This window comes from Xiphophorus couchianus, chromosome 4 (assembly GCF_001444195.1).
Source record: "Xiphophorus couchianus chromosome 4, X_couchianus-1.0, whole genome shotgun sequence".
NCBI lineage: Eukaryota > Metazoa > Chordata > Actinopteri > Cyprinodontiformes > Poeciliidae > Xiphophorus > Xiphophorus couchianus.
In genome coordinates, this window is record NC_040231.1 from 8,640,737 (window position 1) to 8,668,698 (window position 27,962).

General features: G+C 40.6%; 1 protein-coding gene across 2 annotated transcripts; it reads left to right on the plus strand.

Moving 5' to 3' along the window:
- Positions 1-10,534: 10,534 nt before the first annotated feature.
- sall1a (spalt-like transcription factor 1a) lies at positions 10,535-22,217 on the plus strand. 2 transcript variants are annotated; one of them, XM_028015715.1, is made up of 3 exons: positions 10,535-11,478; positions 16,305-19,714; positions 20,545-22,217. In XM_028015715.1, exons 1-3 carry the CDS (start codon positions 11,406-11,408, stop codon positions 20,989-20,991), a joined length of 3,930 nt encoding a protein of 1,309 aa, XP_027871516.1. In that variant the 5' UTR covers positions 10,535-11,405; the 3' UTR covers positions 20,992-22,217. The 2 variants fall into 2 exon arrangements, with proteins under 2 accessions (XP_027871516.1, XP_027871517.1); XM_028015716.1 differs by lacking the exon at positions 10,535-11,478 and adding an exon at positions 13,534-13,777.
- The last annotated feature ends 5,745 nt before the right edge of the window (positions 22,218-27,962 follow it).

Here is a 27,962-nt window from a genome sequence, read left to right on the forward strand (position 1 = left end):
TTACTAACTAATGTTTCCATCACAAAACGACAAGAAAAACAGCTGCGATATTTTATTTTTGCAGAACAGTCTCAATTGTTCTTAAGTCTGACTTAACTTTTTTACAGTAAAGTTTTGTTAATGTTTTTGACTTTCTTTTTATTTTTTAATGTTTTCTTTTTCTAGAAGCTGATAATGCTAAATTCAACAATCTTGCATATCATTTTAAAACTGTCTAGGAATCCTGTATATTTCTAGTGAGGTAAATCACTAGAATTTAAAAAATTGATAAAATTACATTTACCAAGTAATTTTGAATACATATTTAAATGTGGATTTGAATATTTTAAAACAAACAAAGGCAATAAAATTTAATGTTCATGAGTTAAATTAAGCTAAATGATGATTATCCAAATTCTTAACTAGCAGTAATATTGTGATTGGAGCTGACTAAATGGCAAGAATCTGTTAGGAGATTGCTAATTTCAGTCATTAGAGTCTTGAGAAGTGATTTGGAAAACACAACATCTCCGGCGGACACTGGTTTTTAAGGAAATGACACCTTTCTCTGAAAGAAGCAAGTCTCTCCGGAGTTTCTACTAAATGTTTGGACTCTTGTGTTAGCCTCCTGGGTAAACACAGGACCAACAGACAATGTTACAGCAAACATTATAAGTGAGAATTAGTATTAGTGCCAAAGGCAATTAATGTTGAAACATTTGTCGTGATAAAGCTTTCACATCTCATGTTGACAGAAGAAGGCAACGTAGAAGTCAATACAAAATATTTAAGATCTACTGTATCCAGTAAAAAGGTTTGGAATTTAGTCCTAATTTATTGGCTCAAATTCTATATAAAAAACAACAACACTACGTTGTATAACACTGTATTTAGTGAAAGTCGTCAATTTGATTTCACGCTCTCATTTTTTGCCACTTTCTGCGACAAGCAGATGTGAATGTGGTGTGGGTTTCGGCAGGAGCGAGCATGTGCAGCCGCTGGCAGCCCTGTAGGCTCTGGGCGCTCACACGTCTGTGTTAACAGTTTAGCTTCGGTGCCAGGTAGAGAATGAATGACACGGGGCAGGGTGGCACATCCTTGGAGATGTTTGTCAGGAGATGTCCCTCCCTTCTCCATGTTTACACTCATGGGGGCCCGCACTTGGCTGTTAGTGGGGAAGAAAACTGGGAAAACAGCCATCTTGTGAGAGCCAAGTCTCTTACCGTGAATATTAAAGAGAGAGGGAGAGAGAGATATCTGGACAAAACAAAGCTGGTTTTGGAGGACCCGGAGCACATAATAAGCACGGCTCTTTCACTGCACAACCAGGGCACTCTGGAAAAGTGGGGAGGCCGCTGAATGGGAGAGGAAGTAATAAAAAAAGCAAACTTCTTTGAAAAGAGTCCTCCGTGTGTGTGTGTGTGTGTTGTGTGAGTGAGCTCCTTGTGCATGTTTTTGAATGGCTTGTGTTCGACTCACTGGGTGATGAGACCTCATAGCTTACCTGTATGGCTTCTTTGGTTTTTAACTCTGCATTACACAATACTCTGCAATATCATTCCTCCTTATTCCTTTAATCAAACAATTTATGTTAACCATCGTGGGGTTTTTTTTGGGGGGGGGGTTAGTGGTTGAACTTTAATAAAATTTTAATCAAATTAATTGCAGGGTTTGTAATTAAATCATCTTAATTAATAAAATTTAATCAAAATTATATTGAGTTAAATAAGCAAAATTCTGAACTCAGAGCTCTTTGTTGTTGCAAAATTATTGAATAAATCCACATATAACCAAAACAATTACCCCAAGTTATAGACTGTCACAGTGAAACATCCCTCAAGTAAAAATAACAGTAGATATGTTATGTAACACCAACTAGCTGTTTACCTCATAACAATTTAGATATGAAACAACCAAAACTGCAAAAGCATAAAACGGCAAATAAGCAGCACTTGAATAAATGACCAAAGCAGTTTGATGAAAGCATCAAATTGCCATAAGATGAAGAGTGTCTGACTCTTATTTCCTCACACATGTGCAAGCATAAGTTTGGAAGCTAGAATTACAAGACTTTTAAGGATTTTGTATTCTGTGGACAAAATAGAGCGAGTTCTGTTTTGGTATCTTTTACATAAAGAGAAATGTAGTGAGAAGAGAAGAAAAAGGATTAGTTCAACATTACAGGTCAGACTTTGTTTTAAAGTCCTCTATGAAACATAATGTCAGTTTTCCAACTTGCTTTGATATTTTATTGCAAATCATTATTTATTGGGGTGAAATGTGGTCTTGCAAAACCTACACTTGCATTTTGTATTTCTCCAAAACATCAGAGAAGGCATTATTTGGCAGAAGTACGTCTATTTGAAACTCAACCCATGAAGTATTTTTGAGATGTTTCTTAGAACACCGCTACGGTTTTCAGGTAACTTGGCAACAACAACAACAAAAATCAAGCAAACTGCTCATAAAGAGGGCCATGGCAGACCGGAAAGGCCAGATTGGATTTTCAAGTACCAACTATATATCTTGTCGGGACCAGCCAAATAACAGCATCATCCACATCGATTGCCACAAACGATCGGCAAGCAGACAAACTTACGATGCATTCAGTGAAACCGGTCACCCCATCATGCCTCCACCTGCAGTAAAGCTTATACAATCACCATTATTTCAGCAAACACTAGTGGAAAAAAGTTAAAGAAATATGCCATTTTCAAGTTGATGTGAATCATGAAAGTATATTATTAATTACCACATAAAGATTGAGATGCACTGCACTGAATAAGAACAACTTTAGAACTCAAACCTCACTTCAGTTATGCAGGTTTTAGTTAATTCCTACAGGTTTTAAATGCATTTGGATTGAACTAGATTTGTATGATTGTTATATGGAAATGAAGGAATAAATACATTTTTATCAATTTGAGTTCTGGAGACAATCATCCCCATCACCAGTTGGTTGCTGTCGTGACCAGTGGATCGTCCACTATATTCTACCTCAAACATGTAAGTTTGACACCCATGAAGGTGAAAATTTATAAACTTTGTCACATTATTATTTATTAGAGGTGTATTCCTCAGGAAAAAAGTTCATGTGTAAGACTCCAGATTGAAGTCTGCTCAAATCGATTGCCCAGGGTAACGTTTTCTAAAGCCAAGAAATCACCTCGAAACTCATGAGCTGTATTCACACATCAGATTTCTTTCACTCATATGCAAGCCATACACAACTTTTTTATCGCGGTCCGAAAGCTCCAAATCGGATATTTTTATTCCAAAAATATCCAATTTGTGCCACTTCCACATGTGCACTAAACTGGAGATGTATCCAATAGTTTTCAAAGGGTCTTCAGTTAAATTTCATCTGACTTTTACATCATTTGACTGCACATCATACTGCTCTACAGAAGTTCCAGTCAATGCTCCACAAAATGCCATTACTATTAGTTGTGCTTTCTTTTGTCTTAGCTTCTTTCATCTTGTTATGATCTTCAGACAACACTGTCACCTCCCCTTGCTCGGTATCAATTATTATTAAACTAAGCCGTGCACTGCTGTATATGACGTCTATGTTTTTCTTCTGTGCATGCAGGGCGCTTTGGGGTTGTAAGCCGTTCAGACAGAAGTCTTGATTGTTGTCACATTTAATTAATAGTATGAATGACCGAGCAAAAACAAACAAAAAAAAAAAAGATTTCAGCATCAAGACCTGCTATGCGAACACAGCCATATTGTTGTCAATTACACTTGTTTACTACTTTCACCATCTACTGTTAGTCCTCACAACCTCTACTGGCTCAGATGTTCACCATGCAGAAATAGGTTGTTTGGTTCTTTTGTAAATTTCATGTTGCTTTAGCGTTTCTGTAGTACTTAAAAAGGAAAATCACATAAAAGGTGTGAAGGAAGAGGAACAAACAACAATCAAGAAACAGAGGGGGGAACAAGATGTGGCAGAAAAGCAGCAAATTCGGGAAGTGGTGGCACCACTGCAACTTTCCTCGGTTTACCCCTGAAGGTAGTGTTTTCTCCACTCATCAGGGACTTCTCTGATGTCCCGTATCCGACTAGACTTCCACAAGTGGGGTAAATAAAGAACGACAAGCCCTTCCCCCTTCACCTCCAGGCAGGTTTTCTCCGCAGCTCCACCTCTATCCATGTCAACATGCAGCAATGCAACAATATATGGAGATGATGTGTCATTTCACTTCAGCTCTGCTAGTTAATAGATGCTACATATATATTTTTTTTTTTGCAGAGTTTTAAGAAAAAGAATTTGCCCTTCATGTTTTATGATGCGGTTGTGAACACAGACTTCCTCTCTGACGTGCACACACGCAAACTTGCATGGAGAGCTCTAGTGTGGTTACAGGGAGAAATAAGAGGACCTCACATAGAGTTTGTAACACTGTTCCTCCCAATAACACATTGCTGATTTCACCCACTGAAACCTCAGTGCTTCATAATATGTGCTCATGCTTGTTTTAAATAGCAATTAAGGATTGTGAGGCGTCATATTTAGTGCTTTTTCGTGTATTGGGACATATCAAGTAGCACAGAGGCCATCTGGAAAATATGGATAAATTATGTGCTGCTGACTGATTTAGTTGGCATCGTGAAAACAAGCCTATAAGTACATTCTTAAATAAAAGAGGGAAAAGCAGGAAGAACGAAAGGTGAGACAAACGATGATTAAACTTTAAATATATTTCGAAAATCAATGTTTACAATATAAAAGATGATTTTCTTTTTAGTTTTATGAGCTCCTGTTTTATGCAGTCTGTCAATTTTAAATCAAAGCAAACCAGTACTTAGAACCACAATGACAAGCAACACTCGTAGCTCCTCCAGGATCCAGACAGAGAGTCTAGGAGGTCCAAGGAGGCTCCAAACCGATTCCTCTCCCTCTTTAGCTCCAAGCCGGTCGGGAACGAGCTGGAGATCAATAGCTTGTGCTTGCCTAAAGCCATGCCATTCCTCAGCCGGGACACTGATGCTAACTATCAATAGCAATAAGGGGCTGTCTGAGGCACAGTTAACTGCTGGCAGACCAACACAGCTGTCTGGCAGCAGTTGATAAACATCTTGTGCCCAGAGTTGCAGCGAATAAAACCACTTGATATGTTTCAACTCTGTGGGTGTATTTACTGTAAGAATGTGTGTGTGTGTTTTTTGTTGTTTTTTTTTTACGTGGCGTGTCTGCTGGCTCAGTGGTTACCTGCACACCGCTTTGTTGTGTGCTTCTACTGCTCGCCCGGCTTGCTCTGCGGCTGTGACACAGACATCACATGTGTATATACTGTACGTTCTGTGTTTACGAGCGTGTGAAGTAATGCAGGGATAATTCGATGTGTAATTTTTAGTTTTGCTTCCAGGTTCTTAAAAATACATAAACACTCAGCATTCGGGGGGTTATGTCTGTAATCTCTTCAAGATGTTTTTGAAGGGTGCATGTCCTCACCAACCTCCAGCCCTTTAACCGGGTTTGTGTGCGTCGGCGCAATCCACCTCCAACCCTGCGAAACGTCTAACCATCTAAGCGTCTCACTTCGTCCAAATATCATCCGTCAATGTCATATGAAAGCGGAATGTGTTTGTCAAGAATCCGAAGGAGCTAAAATTGGGACTCTTGGTGGTCGTCCAGTGCCATGGTGTTTCTCGTTACTGCAACTCAAGCGAGCATGTTTAATCAGATACAATCAAGAGAATTTGGTTCATAACAATTGAAGGATTTAATGATTGCATTTTGGTGACTGAAAAAATCGATGTGGGGGGGAGGAAAAAAGTCAAGTGCACAATAATGAGAAACAGGCATTTTGTTAATAAGATTAAAGAATAGGACTGGGTGCACATTATGTACACAAGAGAGATTCATGAATATTAATGATTATCTGAAGAAATAAATCTGATTTCAGGTGTAACATCTGAATGCCATTGTTTCCACAAATATGTGGATTTGGGTTTCTGGTTGTCTACTCTCTGTTTGCAGTATCTGGTTTCCTGTTCTACCAGTCAGGATGACTGTCACTGCCCTCTCTTCTCTCACTGATAACAGGAAGCTGGAGGTTCCTTGTCAGCCATCCATCAACACATATCTCTTTAACACTTGTACTTGAGCAGCTAAAGCTGATACACTGCCACAGTCGTCCTGTCGACCACAGCCAGAGGTGAGACCAAGTCATTATTTTTACAAGCCTCAAGTAAATCTGAAGTTTTCTCACCTAAGTTTTAAATCCTAAATCTGTCAATCCCAGTTTGAGTCCAAACCCTGATTCTACAAGTCGTGTCAAGTCCTGAGAGCTAAACACTGAATTTTAAGTCTTCAATAAGATATTTCATCAATTATCCAAGTTGATCACATAATCATACAAGTTTCAAAATGTATTAATGCAATTTCAGCGATGCATATATTTGACAGTATAAATATAAAGTTGAGCTGAACTTCAAATGATTCCATCTCAAAGAACATTAGGATTTGTGTTCTTACCCTTTTTTACTGTAACACACAGTGAAAGTGAATTTCCTGTCAAACTATTGTTGTTTTAAAGTGACACTGTCTGAATAAGCCCTTTAAAGTCTGATGCAAAAAAATAATTCTTAATAAGTTCAGATTTTAAAATTTTATGCTTTTACCAAAATACTAAAAGTACTTTTCAAACATTGCCTGGCTTTCTTTTTTTCTTTATTAAACTGATACATTAGGACATAATTCTGACTAAATATGTACATTTTTCCATGTATTTTGTAAAACATTTGTAATATTTTAGATATAAGAAGTTTTCTAAGGAAGGTATTAGCTTTGCTAAAGCAACAGAGGTCTAAGAAAAACAGAAAAAAAGGAGAGAGAAACAATCGATGCCGTCTGGACTGCAGTTTTACAGTTGCTCACTAAGAAAATGATCTGTCATTTACATTTAAGTAACTTTAATTTAAAAACAATAGTCAATGCACGTTTTTAAAATATTTTAGATACTGTTGAGGTTTAGGTTCTTGTTAAACAAGACAAGCGAATGTATCACTTTTACTCTTGGATTATATTTGTTTATGAAATAGATGATGAGAGCATGTGACTATTTCATTTAGTTTTAGTAAAAGACTTTCTTGCTTTTTTTTTTTACATCAAGTAAAAAAAAAATACTTTTTGATTTATTGTTCATTGCGTAATTTCAAGTGGTGGAGGAAGCTGGTTGCTGCGTCCCGTGTGTCCGTGGTTTGTTTTCCCCATTCAGGGATTCTGGCCGAAAATGTTACTTGATTCAAGCAATTTATGAAACATCAAGTATTTTCAACTCCAGTAGCCTGATCCAAGCAAAATCACCAGTCACTGGTGTTAAAGTGTAAGTCGAGTCTGAGGTCTTTTGTGATTTAATCAAGTCAAGTCTAAAGTCATCAACTGTATGACTTTCGTGCAATTTATGTGGTTTAGCCTCCCCACCTCTGGTCAAAGCTGACCCACATTTACAGACTCTTTCTCTCTCTCTCTTTTTTTCCCCTCTCTCTCCTCACACCCACACTGTCTTGTTGGAACGCACAAAGCCCCATCAACCTTCTGCACTTCACTGACACCCTCGAAATGTTTGTTTGTTTTTTACCCCTAAACAGGACAGCACTGGAAGGAGGGAAGGGTGTCTGAAACTGCAGCTGAGATAATGTAAAAACAAACACAGCCCACTGATATTGGGTGATGCTCCAGGAAGTTGTAAGGGAGTTGGGAGGGGGGAGCAATCTGTGCGGACAAGTGGTGGCAGGACTGCTGGAGGACAATGGAGAGGGTTTGATCTCTTAATTAATGGAGGTTGGCTCGTGCTGCTGCAGGTAGGGAATTTTAATTATTGAGGCTTCCTCGGGTGCAAGTGGAGCTCTAATTCTCCCTCATACTTCAACTATATTTTCCCTCTGTTTTTAATGGGCCTAAAAATGATGCAGCAAAGCTATGCAATTAAAACAGTACACTTAAATAAAACTATTTGTACACCTTTAAAGCAGCATTTTAGGTTGTGTTCTCTGTGACGTTTCCTGCAGGACACCTTGAACACATCTATGCCGTGTTTTTACAGGGCTTACAGTGACAGCATGTGCAGCTTGATGGATGGAAAATGTGGTCTTATTTCTCTATTTCTTTGAGCACGAGGCCAGCTTTAAACAATCCCTTTAATCAAGCTCCTAATCCTTTTGAAAAGACGTCAGCGTGCCATTAATAAGGCCATGCACTACTTCATATGTGTGTTAGGAATGATGGTCAGGGGCTTCAGTGTTTTGGTCTTAATTGAAAATAATGGGGATGGATTTTTAATGTATCATAAAAACTTTACTTTTATTTTAAAATGATTATGTTTTTAGTTCCATAACTTGTTCAGTTCTTTCCTTATATATAGCTACTGTCTAGTAAACCTACAATTAATTTGCAGCAGTAATACTTTTCAGCCTATGGACGCTGCAGTTCTGAGAATTTGCATCCTGATGAAACTGAAACCATGAAGTTTTTTCGCCACTCTAGCTCCTGTGATCTCTCTCTCACACACACACACACACACACACACACACGCACACGCCTACGCACACACACGCCCACACACAGGGACACTGACGTGCAGCTGACCCAGATGAAGGCCCGATCCAGCTCGTTGTAATTCCCTGAGCGTCTTGCATGGAGCAGCGGAGCAGTGCCGGTGAATAGAAACCCCACCACGTGTTGAATACGGTGTCAGACAGAGAGAAAAACAGAGGGAGGCTCTTTCCAGTTAGAAATACACCGTGTGAGGATCACTAACAGCTCCGGTTTGGGAGAATCCGCCGCTTTAACTACCGCATTATGCGCTCAAACGCGCCGCTGTTCCTGAGCCATATATGATCAATCATGACGTGTCAGTGATAATGGTGAATGATGGCGCGCGGGCCCAGACCTGATCTGATATGGAGCGCGCACTATTGATTGCGCGTGACAGGGAGTGTGCAAGCTTTCTGGCGTCAGTCAGATTTTTTTTAATTTTTTTTTTTTAAGGAGCGGCAACTGGTGGAATGAAACATAAATTGAACAGTTTAATAGTTACATAATTATTCTTTAAAAATTGACATTTATTTATTTGTTATTATTATTATTAATAATAATATAAATATTGATATTTGAAATACAACAATTTTTTTATTCGATTGAAGAAGCACGCATTTCTTTTGATTTCTTCTGAGTTTGTTCTGCGGTGGATTTTTATTGCAATATTTCAGGAAACAGCAAAAACAATCAAATATTGTATGTTTTTTATTATTTAGACAAATAGGCAAATGTTTTGAAACTTTTTCATTGTCTGCCCCTCCAAACTGTCATCCACCCCCACAGTGCCTGTTAACACTGTATCCTCTGCGTCCTGAGTGAATCTCCTTTTAAAATGTCTGCCGCTCGCCTGGGCTGCAAATCACCCTGTTTACAATCTCACACCAACACTCACATCAATTAACTGGCCATTGATTTTCCCGCCCGGGACATTACAATATTGCAGATCTACCCCCCGCATCACCCCCACCTCTTTTCCCCCCCTTCACTCCTGCAACATTTTAAAGTTTCGCAGCTCATAATTGCGGTGCACCCATTAATGTGCGCATCTCTGATTCAGGTGGACGCAGCTTAAAATTCAATTTAGCTGCCATCCTTCAGCAGTGGAAATATGTCTAAATTCGGACTTGAATGATTTTTAATTATTTGCGATCAAGCAAAAAAAAAACGAAGAAGATCTCTCAGGACCATCAGAAGTATCTGATCTTTCCCTCTTCCTCTCTCTCCATTTTTACTCCCATGAATAAGTAAATAGTGAGGCTAGTCGAAACTAAAAGATAGCTGACACAAGAGTGGACCAGATCCATCTATAGCCTGCAGCTCCTCTTTAAATATTCAGGGAAAAATAATGGCATCCGAGGCATCACCTATAGTAACGTTATTATCTTCATTTCTCAAGATCAGCCCGCAACTGAGAGCTTCGTTTATCTTTTTCAGGTAATAAATCTGCTTGACTCAGCGCTCACGTGAAGGCCCCTCTGGGACCTCTTGCCCCCTTGTAACATAATAATAATAATAATAATAATTAATAATAATAATAATTTTATATTTATGTAAGTGATACATTTATTATCTCAGCAATAAGACAATATCCAATAATCATAAGGAAAAGTAATCAGATAAATTGACAATTTAAAGCAAACACCAAGTTTTTATTAATATTTTCATAACTGAATGGATATGCATATCTCTTAAGTGCATTCTCGTAAAATCTTGCTGCGCTCTAAAATAAAAAGCTGTATCTCTCTTAATCCGGATGAAAAGTCTGCGCTCTCTGCGCTCCTCTCAACACCCCGGCGCGCACTGCACTTTTGGATCTGCTGCGCGAAATCAGAGAGAGAGGAGGAGGAGGGCGGAGGTTGAGAGAGGAAGGTAGAGAGAAAGAGAGAGAGAGAGAGAACGGGAAGAAGGAGAGGATGTTAGAAGGAGGTGGAGGTGAGTGGCGGAGTGACTGAATAGCCCGGTAACCAATCACGTCCTCGATGGGCCGGGCTCCGAGTTCGTCCCCCTGCCGCTTCACGGGCCCTCAAAGTTTGTTTATTCGCAGAGCGCTGTGCATGATGAAAACGTGTTAGTTAAGTAACTCCCTTTCTGCAAATAATAATCTATTAAAACGCTGTTTTGTTTTTGGATGCCCCGAATCAGCAGCGTGGACTTTTAAGGGAACGCGTCTTTTCGCGTGGAACGTTTATGCCGGGTTTTTTTTTTTTTTTCTTTAATGTGTTTTTTGTTTTGTTTTGTTTTGTTTTTTTCTTGGCACACGAAACTCTCCAGGCAGTTTCGTGTTCAGCGTAACAAGAGTCCGAATCAAAACCATCTTTATGCCAGAACGCTGCAAAGTGAGAGAAAGAGAAAGAGAGCGAGAGAAGAAAGTTTGCCGAGAGAACGGCGGAGGCTGCGGTGCGCATCTATCCAAACTGATCGCTGCTGAATCTGCGTGAACGACCAAAAGATCCGGCCGCAGGAATGGACTCGAGAAGCTGACATTCCCCTGTAGTAGTCCAGATAAGCCCCTGGCTTGGCTCACAGAAGGGGTTAAAACCGTATCCAAAGGGAGTTTGGAAAAGCCAGCCTTTCTTTCCCGTACGGATCAACTCATTGGGTGGGAGCTGAGAGAGAGACAAGAGTCCCCAGCAAATCAGGAGCTAATTGATTAAAGAGACTTCATTTGAATAGGAGGGGGGCTGGCGAGGTGCCAATCGCCTTTCAAAGAAGACCCCCCCCCCCCACCCCTCCACCACCTCCGTATGATTAATCGCACAGCATTATTGATAATCATAACGGGGCACATGCGCGGTGGATGGGCTCGATTTACGTAATTTTTGAGGAGGTTTTGTAGTCATTTTTTTATTCTTTGCCTGCTGATGTGCCAGCCAGCATGTCGCGGAGGAAACAAGCGAAGCCGCAACACTTCCAGTCCGACCCTCATCTGCCTTTACCGGAGCACAATGGTGAGTCTGCCCTGCTTCTGTACGAGTGCGCCCACTTTTTAACCGTGTTTTATAGAAACTGACGGGAAAGCTGATCTTCAAAGTTAAAAATCTCTCTTTGACTTCTAACAGAACTTGTATATTTCCTTAAATCACTATTTTTTTATTTTGGCAAATAAGATTTTAATCACTTTCATTATCACTTATCGGTGCTAAACAAACTTAGAATAATTTAGAAAGTAAACTGAATTTACACGACTGAAGTTTTGCGTTCTTTAAGTTTTAAAATATATCTGTATCTGAATTAAAATAAAAATAAAATAAAAACTCACGGCGGGCGCAGTGTTTGCTGGACTCCCCTCCGTGCGCCGACACGGACCACCCTGTCTCTCCGACCGGGACCCCGCTCCCCCGGCTTCAGTCCTGCGCTATAAAGACGAAGCGCTCTGAGCGTTTCCGCTCTTTTAAGGAAAGTCACAATAACAAGTTGCTCCTTGTCTCTTTACATGTCTGCGCTTTATTTACGGGGCTCAGACGGATTAAAACATCCAAAATGTAGTCACAAAAGAGAAAAAGATAATAAAATACTTTTTCACTTTGTTTTTCACATTCTGAAAGGATCGACTCATCCTTAAATTTTTTTGCGCAAAAACTATCAGTTCAGCCTCACACTAGATGAGACGCGCACACTCCAAAGTGCAACCCTCTTTTTTTTTTTTTTTTTTTTTTAATATTTCTTGACGTAAATCAGCGCCGGCCACAGATAAGGTAGTCATTTTATTTCTTCTGCCTACAAACACCATCTCACTTTCAAAGTTGTATATTTGCATGCGGCGTGTGAATCCTTTATATTTGGTTTTAGCTCCTAAAATGTGGGACGAGTTTGCACAAAGTGACATTGAAAGTGCGACTGCATAGGAACCGAGGCTCTCTCTCAGTGTTTTTGGAGCTAGGAAAATGGCATAGAACCTGGAGTTGATTAAATTTTTGCAAGGTTTTCAGAGCTAAAGAAATACATGAATGAAACTATGCTTGATAAGAACGTTAGTTAACTTACATGACGTGTGTTTTGTTTAGTCACACGTAATACCGAGCGCTCATTGCTAAGAAAAGAGAAAATCTTTTGTTTTTCTTCTAAAGAAAAGGCAATGTATATTAATCAAATGTCTGCTTAAAATATTTTCACTCCTTACTCTGTTTTGCTAAGTAGTTCACAACACTATATGAGAATAAAAATAAGAAGCAGTAAATAAAAATAAAAAATATATATGATCTTACTCAGGTCCTATTTAAGGCCTTCAAATGTAACACACACATTGTAAATATTTTTCCTAAATGTAACAAAATAGTGGTTAATTATTTCTTGAGAAAGAAATGTGCAAGCACTTTTGCAGTCCAGTTCATGTATTATTTTTTTTTCTAGAAGGGGGCATGCTAGTTCATGCAATACTTAAAAGTAAATCTCTGAGTGTTGTGTACATTCTCCTCAATTTCAATAACTTAGAAAGTCACTTTTTTCACTCAAGTATATTCCCTGCTATTTTGCATGCAGAAGTAAATACAAGTGTCCTATATGTGTGTAATTGTCCAACAATTACACACGATATAGACGTCTGTGTGAGTTTAGAAATCTTTCACTGAGACAGTGCCAGTGTTATTGAAAGAGTTTTGTGAGAGCTGTGCGATGCGGAAGTGAAACAGAGAGTTGTGATGCTGAGGGCGCTGCAGTTGCCTGGGAGGTCGGGCATGAGAGCCGCGGAGGGTGGGATGTCGAGCTGTTTTAACCTTTGTCAGTGGCCCCTCTGTGTGGAGGTGATCAGAGTTCAGGGCCCAGTGTGTTCCTCTCAGCCTTGTCATTGAGCGTGCTGATCGGAGCTGCAGGCGGCCCAGCAAGGCCTCGACTTTTTATTTAAGTGTGTGGTGTGTGACTGCGGGGCCTTATCAATGTTGTGTCCATCCCCTTGCGCCCTATCAGAGTGGGCCCCCTGGAAGAGAAGACTGGGTAGGCACCCCCCCACCCCCCTTTTTTACACTGTTGTTCCCTTCAAAGACAGAGTGCAGTTGCTTGTCAACCTGCCAGTGTTTATGTGGTGTGAGTCTAGGTGTAGCATGAAGGACTTGCTTTGTGTCTTTCCCTCCCCTTAAGTTTTAATCGTGTCACCGGGGCAGAGCTTCTGAGATGTGAGTCTCTTCCTGGATCTTCGGCAGCTTTTAATGGAACCCCATCCAGTGTTCTGTGGGCTGGAGACGACGTGAACAGAAACCCCTCTGAAGTTACAAGTGTCAGGAAGCTCACAGAGGTCCCCTGCGAAAAAATAACGTAGGATCTCTCAAAGCTCGCCTTTAAATTTTTTGACTAATCCTTACTTTTCAAAATCTGTCCTCTGACTCTTCATCTTTTCTAACTCCTTTTAGTGTTGCACCCTTTCTTTGTGCACAAACTCTATAGACATTTTACACAATCCTTCATACCTACTTGACTTTATTTTAATTTTAATTTGAAGTTAATCCTTGCTATTCTGGGACTTAAGCCTAATGCTAGCATCTGCGTTGTTCGTTATACTTGTCTTATGTGGTCAGTGGATTTGTGGTGATGAATTGACTCAGATTTGATCCGTCTTTGGTCATCAAGTAAAATATGGCAGAGTTTGAAGATCAAATGAGCAGTTCTGGGAAGTTACTGATGTAAACAAAATTCTTTTGGCTTGTAAAAATATCATTACTGTTTTCTGCTGTCGTTTTTATTTAACACTGAATAAGGCAAGATGAGACCTACCATTGTAGTATTAGTCAAATACGAGTACTGTTTAATAGTGGCTTAATTAGTAACATGACAAATGGCCAATTTTAAATTTGCTTTTTTTTTCTTTACTTGATCTTACAGCAAAAGTTTTCTTGGATTTGCATTAAAACTTTTATCATATTTTTGCCATATTTGAAATTAGGAAGATAACTATAAATTTATTGCATGCCTTTTTATTTTAAAGTGAAAGTTTGTTTCAAATATTCTGTTTTTCAACAAGGTATCTTGGTAGTATTATATTGTAGTATTTTCTTTTAGACATTAACACTCAAAACGTTAACTCAAAAAGACATAGTTTATTTAAGACTAACCTTGCATTTCGCCAAAGAAATTAATAATTAATTAATTCTTAATATTTTTTTTTTCTTTTTGAGTGTATCCCAAATTCCTGTATATTTTTCAATTTTTGTCACTCTCCATTTGTGTAAAGTGGAGGGGAAAAAACAGTATATCTTTTTTAATTTTTGTAGTCTTTACACCCGCGTATGCACGCCCACGCACACACACACACATAGTTTTTTTTCTTTAAAATTTAACACTCTGATTGTAGGTCGGCGGGTGGGTGGAAGGGGGGATTTAACATGAAAAGTTATCATTAAAGTTGAATCTTCCGTGTTTGCATGGTTTGGTGGTGTGAGGGCCGGGGTTTACTGTCATGGCAACTTTGCGTTATCCAGTGTCTCTGAGCGGAGAAACATTGAGGGAGATAATCCCTGAATTAAACAGGATCTGCTTTGAGTCGACTGGGATGAGCAGAGGGCCAGGCTGTGCCGACGATCCCCGCCGCTCCCATGCTGCGCGAACAATGGGAAGGCATCCTGTCTCTCTGTGGGGCAGGGCTGCGCTCCTCTGGGTTTCATTTGCAAATGAATTCTTGGCGCTGATGAAAGTGTTTTGAGGGGCCGGAGCCACAATGAAAGGGATTCATAGAGAAATGCAATTTGTAAATCAACTTGTATGTTAAATAGCAAGATTTTAGTGTGACAAAGAGGGAAGTGAATGAGGAAAGTCTGGGGCGCAGCGGTTGCTCTGGGGGCAGGGTGTTGTCTTCCCTTTTCACTATTTGAATTGTCATGTTTTAATAAAAAGGAATATTTAGAAAACCTGTTTCTGCGTGCATGCCAGTTAGAGTCATAGCTTTTAAATTATTGTCCGAGTAAAAGCAGAAGTTTCTGTATGCAATGCTTGTTCATTGAGTTGGCTTGTCCTGTTTGTCAGTTTTGGCAAGTTTGTGATGCAGACCAGAATATACAGTGCTACCCCTCTATGTGATAAAACACACTTTTTAAAATTCTTTAAACTTTTTCAGAATTTTTTTGTTTTTCCATTTTCAGTAAATTGCAGTTTTTTCTACTGAAAATTTGTCAGACTTTTTTTATTCAGTCATGGCTTTATATGTTATATATATTCTAGTTGTTGTAAACAAATCTCGGCGTCACAAGCTGTGTTGTTTTTGCCTCAGTGTGACTGCGGGGACGGTGGAGACAAATTAGTTTAGTGACATGGATAACCTGTCCAAGTTGCCCATAGTTGGCTGAAAATGAGCAAAGTTGACAGCAAATTGAAAGTCTAATAAGTCCTCAAATGCTTTTTTCTTTCACCGAATGGACAAGAAGACTTTGAAGGGCATGAGTTATAGGAAATCAATGCTTTTCTATGAAATTTCATTAAGAACCAATGTCCTCGCTTCACTCTGCTTTATATTTTGATGGATTGTCTGAAGAAAATGATTACCTTCTGCGGGCCTGATGAAACTCATACGCACATCTCTAAAGATCTCTTTTAAATAATATTTGCATAGCTCCTATTGATTTTATATCTTGACTTATCATGTTCTTGAGGTTACTGTGTTAAATAAAGCGTTTTTTATTTTATTTTGTTGGCTTATTGTTGTCTTAGAATCATTGTTTTTATGAGCACTTCAAAAGGATGAGTGTAAAACTGATTAATTTAAGATTAACAACAATGGAAGGTGATGAGATAAAGCTGCTTTTTCAGCTGTAAAATATCTCCAATCACTAATCCTCTGTTTCCTATTTTTCAGGGGACACGGAACTTTGCTCCGAGGACCCCCCATGCAAGGAGTCAGACGCCCATGTCTGCAGCAGATGTTGCGCTGAGTTCTTTGAACTTTCAGATCTCGAGGAACACCAGAAAAATTGCACTAAGAATCAGTTAGTTTTGATAGTGAATGAAAATCCTGCCTCCCCTGCTGGAAGTTTCTCACCCGGGTCTCCTTCCCATAATCCCGATGACCAGATGAATGACACAGCTAATAACACTGATCAAACAGAGTGCAGTGATCTTTTGGAGCCCAACATCCTTGAAAAAGACGAATCCATGGATGTGGATGTTTCTGGAATGAGCAGTGGCCACGAAGAGGAAGGCGGTCAAATAGAGAGTGGGAGCTCTATTGATACAGTCAGTGGCCATGCAGGGAGGGGCACTGCTGGCCCTGCAGTAGGTACTTCAGCAATCTCTGCCTCACTACCTCAGGTCAGTAACCTCACTGAACTGGGAAACTTCTCTATGATCAACAGCAATGTCATAATTGAAAATCTGCAGAGCACTAAGGTGGCCGTGGCTCAATTCTCCCAAGAGAACAGGTCCACTGGAGGGCCCAGGGTGGCTGTGCCAGCCCTAATGGAGCAGCTTTTAGCCCTGCAACAGCAGCAGATCCACCAGCTGCAGCTCATAGAGCAAATTCGTCATCAGATACTACTATTAGCTTCTCAGTCCCCAGAAATGCAGGTACCCCCAACTTCTGCTCCAGGCACAATGGGGCCTGCTGCCAGCCCACTGACCACACTCAGCTCACATCTCTCTCAACAGCTGGCTGCAGCCGCAGGCCTCGCGCAGAACCTGGCAAGTCAGTCAGCCAGCATTAGTAGCCTAAAACAGCTGGCTGCAGCAGCGCAGCTACCTCAGCCCAACCCAAGCAGTAGTGAGACATCTCAGAGTGTTACGACACTGGGACCATCTACAGTCAATCCTCAGTCCTCTGACAAGAGGCCTAGTGTTATGAGTAGCCTCCACTCTCAGCTAAGTAACTCCTCGCTTCCTAAAACATCAACGCCCGCATTTGGAATAGGTAGCTTGCTAAGTTCTGCAGTGAATCCCCTTCTACCTCAGCCCCCACCTGGAAACCCCATGTTCTCAAGCTCTCTGCCCAGTGTTGGCACCACCGTTGAGGACCTAAACTCTCTAGCTGTTCTAGCCCAACAGAGAAAAGGCAAGCCACCAAATGTAACTTCATTTGAACACAAAACTAGTTCTGATGAGGCTTTCTTCAAACATAAGTGCAGGTTTTGTGGCAAGGTATTTGGAAGTGATAGTGCCTTGCAAATCCATCTTCGCTCTCACACTGGTGAGAGACCATACAAGTGTAATATCTGTGGTAATCGCTTCTCCACCCGAGGTAACCTGAAGGTGCATTTCCAGCGTCATAAAGAAAAATACCCTCATATCCAGATGAACCCGTATCCTGTCCCTGAGCATCTAGACAACATACCAACAAGTACTGGTATACCATATGGTATGTCCATGCCACCTGAGAAACCTGTTACCAGCTGGCTTGACAGTAAACCAGTTTTACCCACTCTGACCACCTCAGTTGGTATGCTTCTTCCACCAACTATGCCGAGTTTGCCCCATTTCATCAAAAAGGAAGATCATTCTATAGCCATAGCTAGCCCTTCTGTTACTGCAAAGAATGACTCAGGTGCAACTGAGCTTTTAGATAAAAGTAACAATAATGTGTCTGAAGAGGGTGAAGGTGCAACTTTGCCTACCTCAAATGGAAAAACTGAAGAAAGAAGCCACTCGTCAGTCTTAATGACAAATGTGAGCTCTGCATCAGAGAGTACTGCAGAATATACAACTTCTAACAGCCCACCCATGATGACCAACCCACTCATGCCTCTTTTGACTGACCAGTTCAAAGCTACGTTTCCTTTTGGAGGTATCCTGGATCCTCTCCAGGGGTCAGAGACCTCCAAACTACAGCAGCTTGTGGAAAACATTGACAGGAAGGTGACAGATCCAAATGAATGTGTCATCTGCCACCGGGTGCTGAGCTGCCAGAGTGCTCTAAAAATGCACTATCGCACTCACACAGGGGAGAGGCCGTTTAAGTGTAAAATTTGTGGCAGAGCATTCACCACCAAGGGAAATCTAAAGACCCACTACAGTGTTCACAGGGCTATGCCTCCTCTAAGAGTTCAACACTCCTGCCCCATTTGTCAGAAAAAGTTCACAAATGCTGTGGTTCTACAGCAACATATTCGCATGCATATGGGTGGGCAGATCCCCAACACCCCTCTGCCAGAGAGTTATCCAGAGTCCATGGCATCTGATACTGGCTCATTCGAGGAGAGAAACTTTGATGATCTTGACAATTTCTCTGATGACAACTTAGAGGGTATGGAAGAAGGCCCAGATAGTAGTGTGCCAGACACACCCAGGTCAGTTGATGCTTCCCAAGACAGTCTATGTAACTCACCAACTCCCCATGAAATGGGAAACCAAGAGGGGCAGGAGCAAAGTGGTCAAGAAAATTCTCAGAGTAATGAAATGGAAGAGATTCCAACCAGTCAGTTGAAGCTTAGTGCAAATGGCTTTGTTGAGGGGGATTGCCTCACCAATGACTCCTCATCTTTCGGAGGGGATGTTGAAAGCCAAAGTGCCGGTAGTCCAGCTGTGTCAGAATCTACCTCCTCCATGCAGGCGCCATCCCCCACTAGCATGCAGCCACAAGCACGCAAATCTCCCAGCCTTGAAGAAAGGCACCATAGGGCCATATCTATGGACCACACCAGTGCAAGCCTCCTGCACTCTCACCCCTCCAACATCGGAGCCCTAGATCTGACATCTGTCAATCCTTCAAAAGACCCTCTGGGCATGATATTTCCCTTCCGTGAGCGTAGCACCATCAAAAACACATCTTGTGACATCTGTGGAAAAACCTTTGCTTGTCAGAGTGCCTTGGACATTCACTATCGAAGCCATACCAAAGAGCGACCATTTATTTGCACGGCTTGTAACAGAGGTTTTTCCACCAAGGGTAACCTCAAGCAGCACATGTTAACTCATCAAATGAGAGACCTGCCCTCCCAGCTCTTTGAGCCCTCAAATACCAGCCTGTCCTCCAGCCCAACTCCTTCTCTCCTCTCTGTTGGGTCTCTCAGCAAACCTGAGGTTAATGGCTTCCTCCATGGCCTCCACCAAGAAAACAAGGACATTACCCCAGGCTTAGTCACGTCATCTGCATCCACCTCCCCTGTACTCTCTGCAGCTCCGCCACGCAGGACTCCAAAACAACATTTCTGCAACACCTGTGGGAAGTGTTTCTCCTCATCTAGTGCCCTACAAATCCATGAAAGAACCCACACGGGGGAAAAACCATTTGCTTGCAGCATCTGTGGTCGGGCTTTCACCACCAAAGGAAACCTCAAGGTAAATGAAAAAGAAAATAAGAAATACAATGCTAGGCCTTCTGGTTAGTTGTACTCCACTTGTCATATAAGTTGAAGTTTAATGTGATGAACTAAATATGAGATCAGTGCACAGAGTTAGTTATAACAGTGATCTAGGTCAGACTGTGTTTGTCCACAGGGAAAGTCACATGCTTACATCAGTCAGAAAAGCTTCTGCTCAATGATCAACAGAAACTTGTAACTAGAGTGCACTGAACATAAAAAAAAATATTTTAGTGCCAAATTCTGTCTCAAACAAAATCTACTTCCAAGTTAGTTTCTAAGATTTCATTTTCAGAAATATATATTCATATGCAGCTTTAGTTCTTTAGCTACTTTTTAGTTGTAAATAAAATAATTTTTAAAATACAATTTTAAAAAGTTACATTTATGGATTATGAAGAGGAATAAGTGTTTATGCAAACACGGTATTAACAGATGTAAAACCCCACATGTATTGTTGTCTGAAGTAATACAAATAGACAGCATAATTTGGCACAAACCGGGTAGGTTTCCGTGAGATGAGCAAATTAAAGTTCAGGTTAAACACTATGGGTCAGTCTTGCCAAAATAAGATGTTTACAGCCTGTTGGTACCTCACACAGCATAGGCAGCTACCCAGGCTGCAGCTCCCTGGGTGTGAAGCCATTTAAATACCGTCAAGCATTATGATTATTTTTTTCCATTGCATCATCTCATGTGCAGCTCCTGTTGCCAAGATTGTAAACAACACTAATTTTCATCCCTTTCTGTGTCTGTCCTCCCCTCCTTATGTTCCTTTTATTCCCTCCTCTCTCTCCACCTGCATAGGTCCACATGGGCACACACATGTGGAACAGTGCTCCTGCCAGACGTGGCCGCAGGCTCTCTGTGGACGGACCAATGGCCTTCTTGGGCACAAACCCAGTCAAGTTCCCTGAAATCTTTCAGAAAGACATGGCGTCAAGGCATCAAGCAAGCAACGGAGATCCGGCTAGCTTCTGGAACCAGTACGCTGCAGCCTTTTCCAATGGGCTGGCGATGAAGACAAATGAAATCTCTGTCATCCAGAATGGAGGCATCCCACCTCTGTCAGGCGGAGTGGGAAACGGGGGCAGCTCTCCGATAGGTGGCCTAACAGGCAGCCTGGACAAGCTGCACAGTGCAGAGCCTAACGCCGCTCTCGCCGGCCTCGAGAAAATGGCCAACACAGAGAACGGGTCCCACTTCCGGTTCACACGCTTCATGGAGGACAATAAAGAGATTGTCACCAATTAGACTGCATGCTCCCGTGTTGGACACAGACAAGCAAAGGTGCCTCTAGGCACCGTGAACATATGTGTACACACGGAAAAGAAGAGACCGGAAGAAAACAAGACGAGGATAAAAATCAACTGAACTGCTTTGCTCACCATTGAATCTTTACGAACACTCGTGTGAAGACAAGTTGCTTTTTTTGTACAATGTACATGTTATAGTTTTATGGAGCTTATTTATTAGTGATTATAACCTTGCTTGAAACAAGTGGAAACATTAACAGTTAGGGTTTGTTTATTTTTAAAACCAGAATGAGTATGTATGGGTGCTTTAAATATGTGCTTCAGAGACTTAGAAAATCTGGTTGGATAACCTAACCTCGGCATTAAGTTATTTTCTGTCTGTAGTAGCTATAACTGAGCTGTCTGTGTTCATGTGATACATTAGCCCTGTAATAAAACAAACGTCCTGTAAATAATGTACACTGATCTCCTGTAGATGGTCTAACATCTGTGTGTTTCCCTTCCCCTTTTCGAGACAAAACAATGACATTCAAGCAAGGGACAAAATGATGTGGTAGTTCCTATTTTCTAGTTGTTATTTACCTTTATCTTATTTAAAGAAGACAAAATATTAAAGTTTGCTACATTTCACGAGTTTCTTTAGTGTTAACTTGTTTTATTGTTACAGTCCCTGGCTATTTTACTTTTCATTTTCTGTTTACTTACATTTTTTCCTTCTCTTTTTTTTCTTTTTGTTGCTCTTGTCTTGAGGGGAGCAAGACGTTTACACAGAGGGGGAATATTCTGTCGGGTTTATTTTATTTGGAGCTGTGGCAGCCAATCAGTCGAGACGGACTCTCCTTTTGTTTCTCAGCTGGATTCCCACATTGCTGCTATGTCCCAGCATCCTCCCTATGTCATCAAGTGCAAAGTCATGTGTTGAAGCTTCTGTAAATACATTCAGATTTGGAAATGCAACTTCCTTTGTGGGATAATGTACATACTGATCACATGAGAAGTCCATCACGGCCAGAAATGGGTGGGTGGGGGGTACAAACTGAGAGCGTTTTTATAAATATAAATATATATTGGGTATGACAACCTTCGGACTGTTACATGCACTTTCTTGGAAAGTTGGAAGATCTTTATGGGTCCAGTTTCTCTACACTTTAATACCTACTAACAACTAAGATACTGTAATTCTTTACTCTAATAATCAAATACATCAGTTTTCCAAAAGAAACATCTTGTGTGTGTTTGTGTGCTTTTATTCCCTCTTTGTAAAGAAAAAAATAAATGCATTTTCATGTTTTTTTTTGTTTTTTGTTTTGTTTTTACATTTTTCCACATTAATTCGATTTATTATTAAACTTGGAATCTCTTTTGAGCTTCATATTTTTAAATAATCACGGTTTTGAATTCATTTTTTGATGTGAGATTAAAGTTTCCCACTTTAATTTCAAAATAAGGTTGTGACGTAAATATCAATAAGGAAAAGAAAATCGAGCAAAGCGATTTCTTTAGCTTACGCATTAATTAATACATTTTGACTTTTAAGAAGGCTTGTATTTCGGAGCTGAAACAAATTGCGTTTTTTCTTCTTTTTTTTTCTGAATTCGACAAAAAAATCCGGCGCAGTGAGCGCTATCACGATGCCAAATTTCCGATTGTTTCAATTTTTTGTCTTACCTAAAAAAAAAAAAAAAAAGAATCCTCCAGCTGCATTTAATTTAACACATCGCTGCACATCCTGCAGCGCAGGATCTGCTCGTTTCTCCCCAGTCCAGCATCCTCGGCGCGCTCCCTCCTCTCTTTTTCCTTTCCTCTTCACGAAACCTTCTCCCCCACACCCCGCCAAAAAAAAAAAAAAAAATCCCCAATATTTACGTTTTAGATTTCAAGACGTTGAAGCTAAATGATCCTTGCCCACAGCGCCCGCTTTCTTTTTAACAGTCACATGTGTTCCCCTGAGCTGTGTTGGCGCAGCGCGTCGGCTTCCTGAGAGATTCCTTCAAAGACAGAAAGAAAAACAAAACTGATCCACATTCCTGCCTAATTAGGACAAATACTTCCTCTCTGCGAGCTTTATTTAATTTTTTTTATATAGCTCATATTTGAACAACAACGGAATAAAAGTTATTATTATTAAATATGTATAAAGAAACTTATTAAATAATTATATATCCATCCATCCATCCATCCATCCATCCATCCATTGTCTGTTCATCCTTGTCCCTAATGGGGTCGGGAGGGTTGCTGGTGCCCATCTCCAGCTACGTTCCAGGCGGGAGGCGGGGTACACCCTGGACAGGTCGCCAGTCTGTCGCAGGGCAACACAAAGACATACAGGACAAACAACCATTCACACACACACACACACCTAGGGAGAATTTAGAGAGACCAATCAACCTAACAGTCATGTTTTTGGACTGTGGGAGGAAGCCGGAGTACCCGGAGAGAACCCACGCATGCACAGGGAGAACATGCAAACTCCATGCAGAAAGACCCCGGCCGGGAATCGAACCCAGGACCTTCTTGCTGCAAGGCAACAGTGCTACCAACTGCGCCACTGTGCAGCCTTATATAAATAAATAATAAATAATTATATAAATAAATAAATAAATACATAAATACATAAATAAATAATCCAGTATATTTTAGTTTAAAATAATAATTATATCAAAAACATGAACTTCAACAAATGCCAGGTTCCAGAGTGGAGCAGAAACATCCAATAAAACCTGCCTTCTTTACCTCTGTGTGAGCCCTACCAGCACCAAGCATGGATTGGACTCCCTCCCCTCCCCATTCCTTGCTTACGTATCGATTGAGCTGTGCAGTATTACAGAAACACTTGAATCTCAGGTGGCAGGAATGTGTACGATTGATCTCTTCCACTGTGGCTCCCCAGCAGTGGCTTTTTGCTCTACAACACGCAGCACCACAGGAAGAGCTGGGCGAACACACTGAAACACAATCGCTGCTCAGTAAGAGGTGGGGGGGCTGCCCCAGTCTGACCTGCACACAGTTTATTCTGGTGCTGCTGAGAGTCTATGAAACTGTCAGAGGCACACACACACACACACCAACATGCATCTACAAAGCAGGATTTCTTTTCAGACTCTTGCCTGAAGTTTTATTTTTCCTAATTTGAGCCAAACGGCTCGATGGTCTGCAGTGACTGAAGAGGATGGGAACCATCAGCTCAGAAACATTACTCTCTGTAGCTGTAAGCCACTCCTGTGCACTTACTGTACACTCAAAGGTTCATTAAAGGATTGGACTTTAGTAAGAGCTGTGTGTGCAGCTGCCGCATCGCAAAAATCTAGCCATTCGTCTCCAGTGGAAATCAGCTTGCACTAGAAATCCCTTTGTCAAGAGTTTCAGAACTCTAAAACTTTACTTAAGCTCATGTTTGAATGTATAGACAGACCAGATGTTAAAAGAAACTAAAAAAATGCTTAGTTATGGCAAGTTATTAAAGAAGAAAGAAAGTACATATGCACTGGGTAGCAAGTTCCAATGGACCTTGTGATGTGTGTGTGCGTTAAATTCAATCTGACAGAAGCAAAATACAGGGGGAAGAAGGCAGGAATGAAAGAAACAAATAGCTCCTTCTTGACTCAGGCATTAGTTGAATCAGTTTCATTATCTGTTTCATCCTTCAGTGTGCAGGTCAGGGTGAGATGAAGCTGCAGGAAGGGTACCCCAAACCCCACAACCCCTCCCACAGCCTACGCCTTGTGCTGTCAGGCCTCCCGAGTCGATACAAACCGTAGCCTGGGGCCCAACCGGGGCTCCCCACTGAGGGGTTCTGGCCTAACACTGGGAGATCAAAGACCTACTGGGAACAATGGTGAACCAAGTGCCGGCCACTTTCCACACACCTGCCCACGCTGTCAGTCACACTCAGGTGATGGATTTTAAAGGAGGAGTGTACCACTTTAAGGGCACACCTGTGTGGGATTTGATCATTTCTAGGATTTATCCACTGCAGTGTCAGCCCCTTCTATCTGTTTTTGGTGTCACCTTTAACCATTTGACTCTCTTCATAATAAGCTCTATTAGTATTGCCTGAAACTGTATTTAAATTCACCTGTTTCAATTTACAGCATTTTATATTATATCTGTGAATGCCAAAGTACAAAACACAAGTGAATCAAAAACTGAAATTTTAGAAATTGAATTTTTTGTCTTACACATACATATATTGTATAGATTCATAATGCACAGAGTGATCTCTTTCAAGTGTTTTAGCATTTTTTATTATTATACCTTACCACTAATAAAACCAAACATTTCTTAGAAAATTTTAACATTAATAATAAACTAAAACATTTTTAATTCCAGAAATGTTACGATATAGCAGTTATTGATGCTTTACCACCTGACAGCAACTTTTGCAAGGCGGGTAAGCTTCAAAAGTAATTCCCAAAGAAGCTGGCCATTCAAACTGTGCTGTATTCAAGCATATGGAAAATTGAATCAAAGGAAAAAGTTTGAAATAAAATGATGCATTATCAAGAGGGAGTATCACGCCCATGAGAGAATTAGAAGCTGAAGCTGATTCAAAACTTTGAAGAAGATTCACAATTAGTAGTCAGAGCTTCAACTGTACTGTACATAACAGCGTTGTAATATATAGTATAGTGATATGTTTGCATTTCAAATTCTTTTTTATTGATCACAAATAAAATTAATTTTAGGTTTTTATTAACTGCTAAGCAACAGCATATAGAACATAGGCCTCAAATATATGAGCTCCATATTTTTCAATAATCATGGTTTTAAATTTATTTTTTGATGTGAGATTAAGATTTCCTGCTTTATTTTAAAAATAAGGTTGTGATGTAAATTTTAAAACGGAAAAAAAAGCTGTTACCGAGCAAAGCAATGTCTTTGAATGTGACCAGGATATGAACTCAGGGCAAGACCAACATGGGTACAACGTTGCACCACGCAGCCCAAACTCTCTGTCATTAAAGTAGAAAACTCAAATATACATAAAATATCAGAGGAGGAATCAAACTGTAAGAGTATCACAAATGTTTCACTTTTTTATACTGGCATTGGCTTAGCTTATAATTTTTGTTCAACCAAGTTCTGCTTCAAAGTTCTGAAGATTTAGGGTTTTTCTTTGCTTGGTTTATTTTTATGGGCTAGTCATGTGGAGACCATCCAACAGTCAGGCCCATTTATCTTCCAGTTCATCTGCTCCTTGGCTTTTGTGTGGTGAGAAAGAGTGGAACAGGCCCATATTGCGTTTCATGACCTATTGTGTCAAAGGAGTACCCAGACAAACAGGTGGGAGCCCTAATGTGAGCCCTTCCTGGACCCAACTCACCAAACTCCGGGTTCCTTGGGTCATTCTTTAATAAGGCACCCATGCTTGCAGAACGGCCCCAGTTCTCAGTTTCGCTCGTCATTGGATGGGAACATTCTGGGATGCTAATGAGCATACACTGGAGAGTTGTCTCAAACACAGTGCTCCTGCTATCTGTATCTCTCAGTTTATCATCACCACTGAAATTGCAAGGCCGTTTTCTTGGGTTCTTACTGCGAGGCAGACATTTAGGCCATTGTGATGCTAATTCTTTAAAATTTTAAATCCAGAGTTTGTTCCTTTCAGGTCAGGAGAAGTTTATGAGACTGGGCCTTTTTGACAAAGCACAAGCACCTTTTTTGTTACCATAGACAAACCTGGTGTCACGGGTTGTCCTGCTTGCCCCTAAAGGCAAATTTAATTTAATGTGCATTTCCATTTTAAGATGAATCACATGTTTCCTTGTTTTGTACAGTAGAATGGAGACAGATCGTCTTTCTCTGGTTTTAAAGAACAGCTTCAAGATTAAGTAGGCTGATTGTGGCGCTTTCACCATCAGAATTACGCCTGGTAACCCTAGACCGGCCTGTCTGCTCTGGGGCTTAAACACACACACAGTTGGGGACACTCTCTGTTAATGTCATCTCAGAGATTCAGTTTCCTAATCACAATCTTACCTCGAGTCCCACAACCTCTGACACATATTCTTTCTCACAGTGTCAAAGCATTCTAGTCAGATAGAGATATATTCCTCGGCTACAGAATGAGGTATTGATATTAGGATGTCAAGATGAGATGTCAGGGTGGCTCGGAGAAGCCCTTCAGCTGGTTGTCAGGTGTGTTTGATTCCATAGGTGAACTGGAGATCTGGCTTGATTTTATTGAATTTGTCATTTTTGGCCTGGGAGTGAAAGAGGCACCTGTGCGCTGCCGTAAGAGCCCGTGATGCAGCCGCCACCCACATTAATGTTGACAACTGATGTGCAGGGACAAGCCTGAAGCAGTTGATTTTTTATTCTTTTGAAAGCAGCCCATCCAGAGTACATTATTCATAAGGTGAAACAGCTGAAAGGATATTTACCTTGTCAAATTTCTCATAAAAGGCTCCTTGGGCACAACAGGAAAAAAAAAAGTGGTGGTGGTGGGGTGACAGTCAACTTTGGTTATGGCAACAAAAACGTAGGTATCTTAAAGTAGGTTCATCGCCCTGCCAGGCTCAAATTGAAGACTGTTGGAGTTGTGGACAATGACCACCCACATCAAAGTTAAAGTTTAAAATGGTGGCTAAATATCCGAGGTCCTCCGCAATAAAAGTTTGCTTTATTTTATTGCCACTGATGACATTTTGATCAAACATCTGCAAATGGGCCCTTTTTGAAAGTTTTCTTCTTTGGATATCAATCTCCACTGCAGATTTTCATTTGGTTTCATTTATTAAGGGCAAAAAGCTATCCAAACCAACCTGACCCTGTGTAAAACTTAATTGCCCCCTAAATCTAATGACTAGTTTGGCAACTGCTGGCAATTACAACTGTCATCAAGCATTTGCAATTTATTGCCAATAACTCTTTACATTACCAGGGAGGAATTTTGGTCCATTCTTCATAGCAGGTTGCTTTTAATTCTTGCACAATGGAGTTCTTTTTAGCACAAATAGCATGTATGAA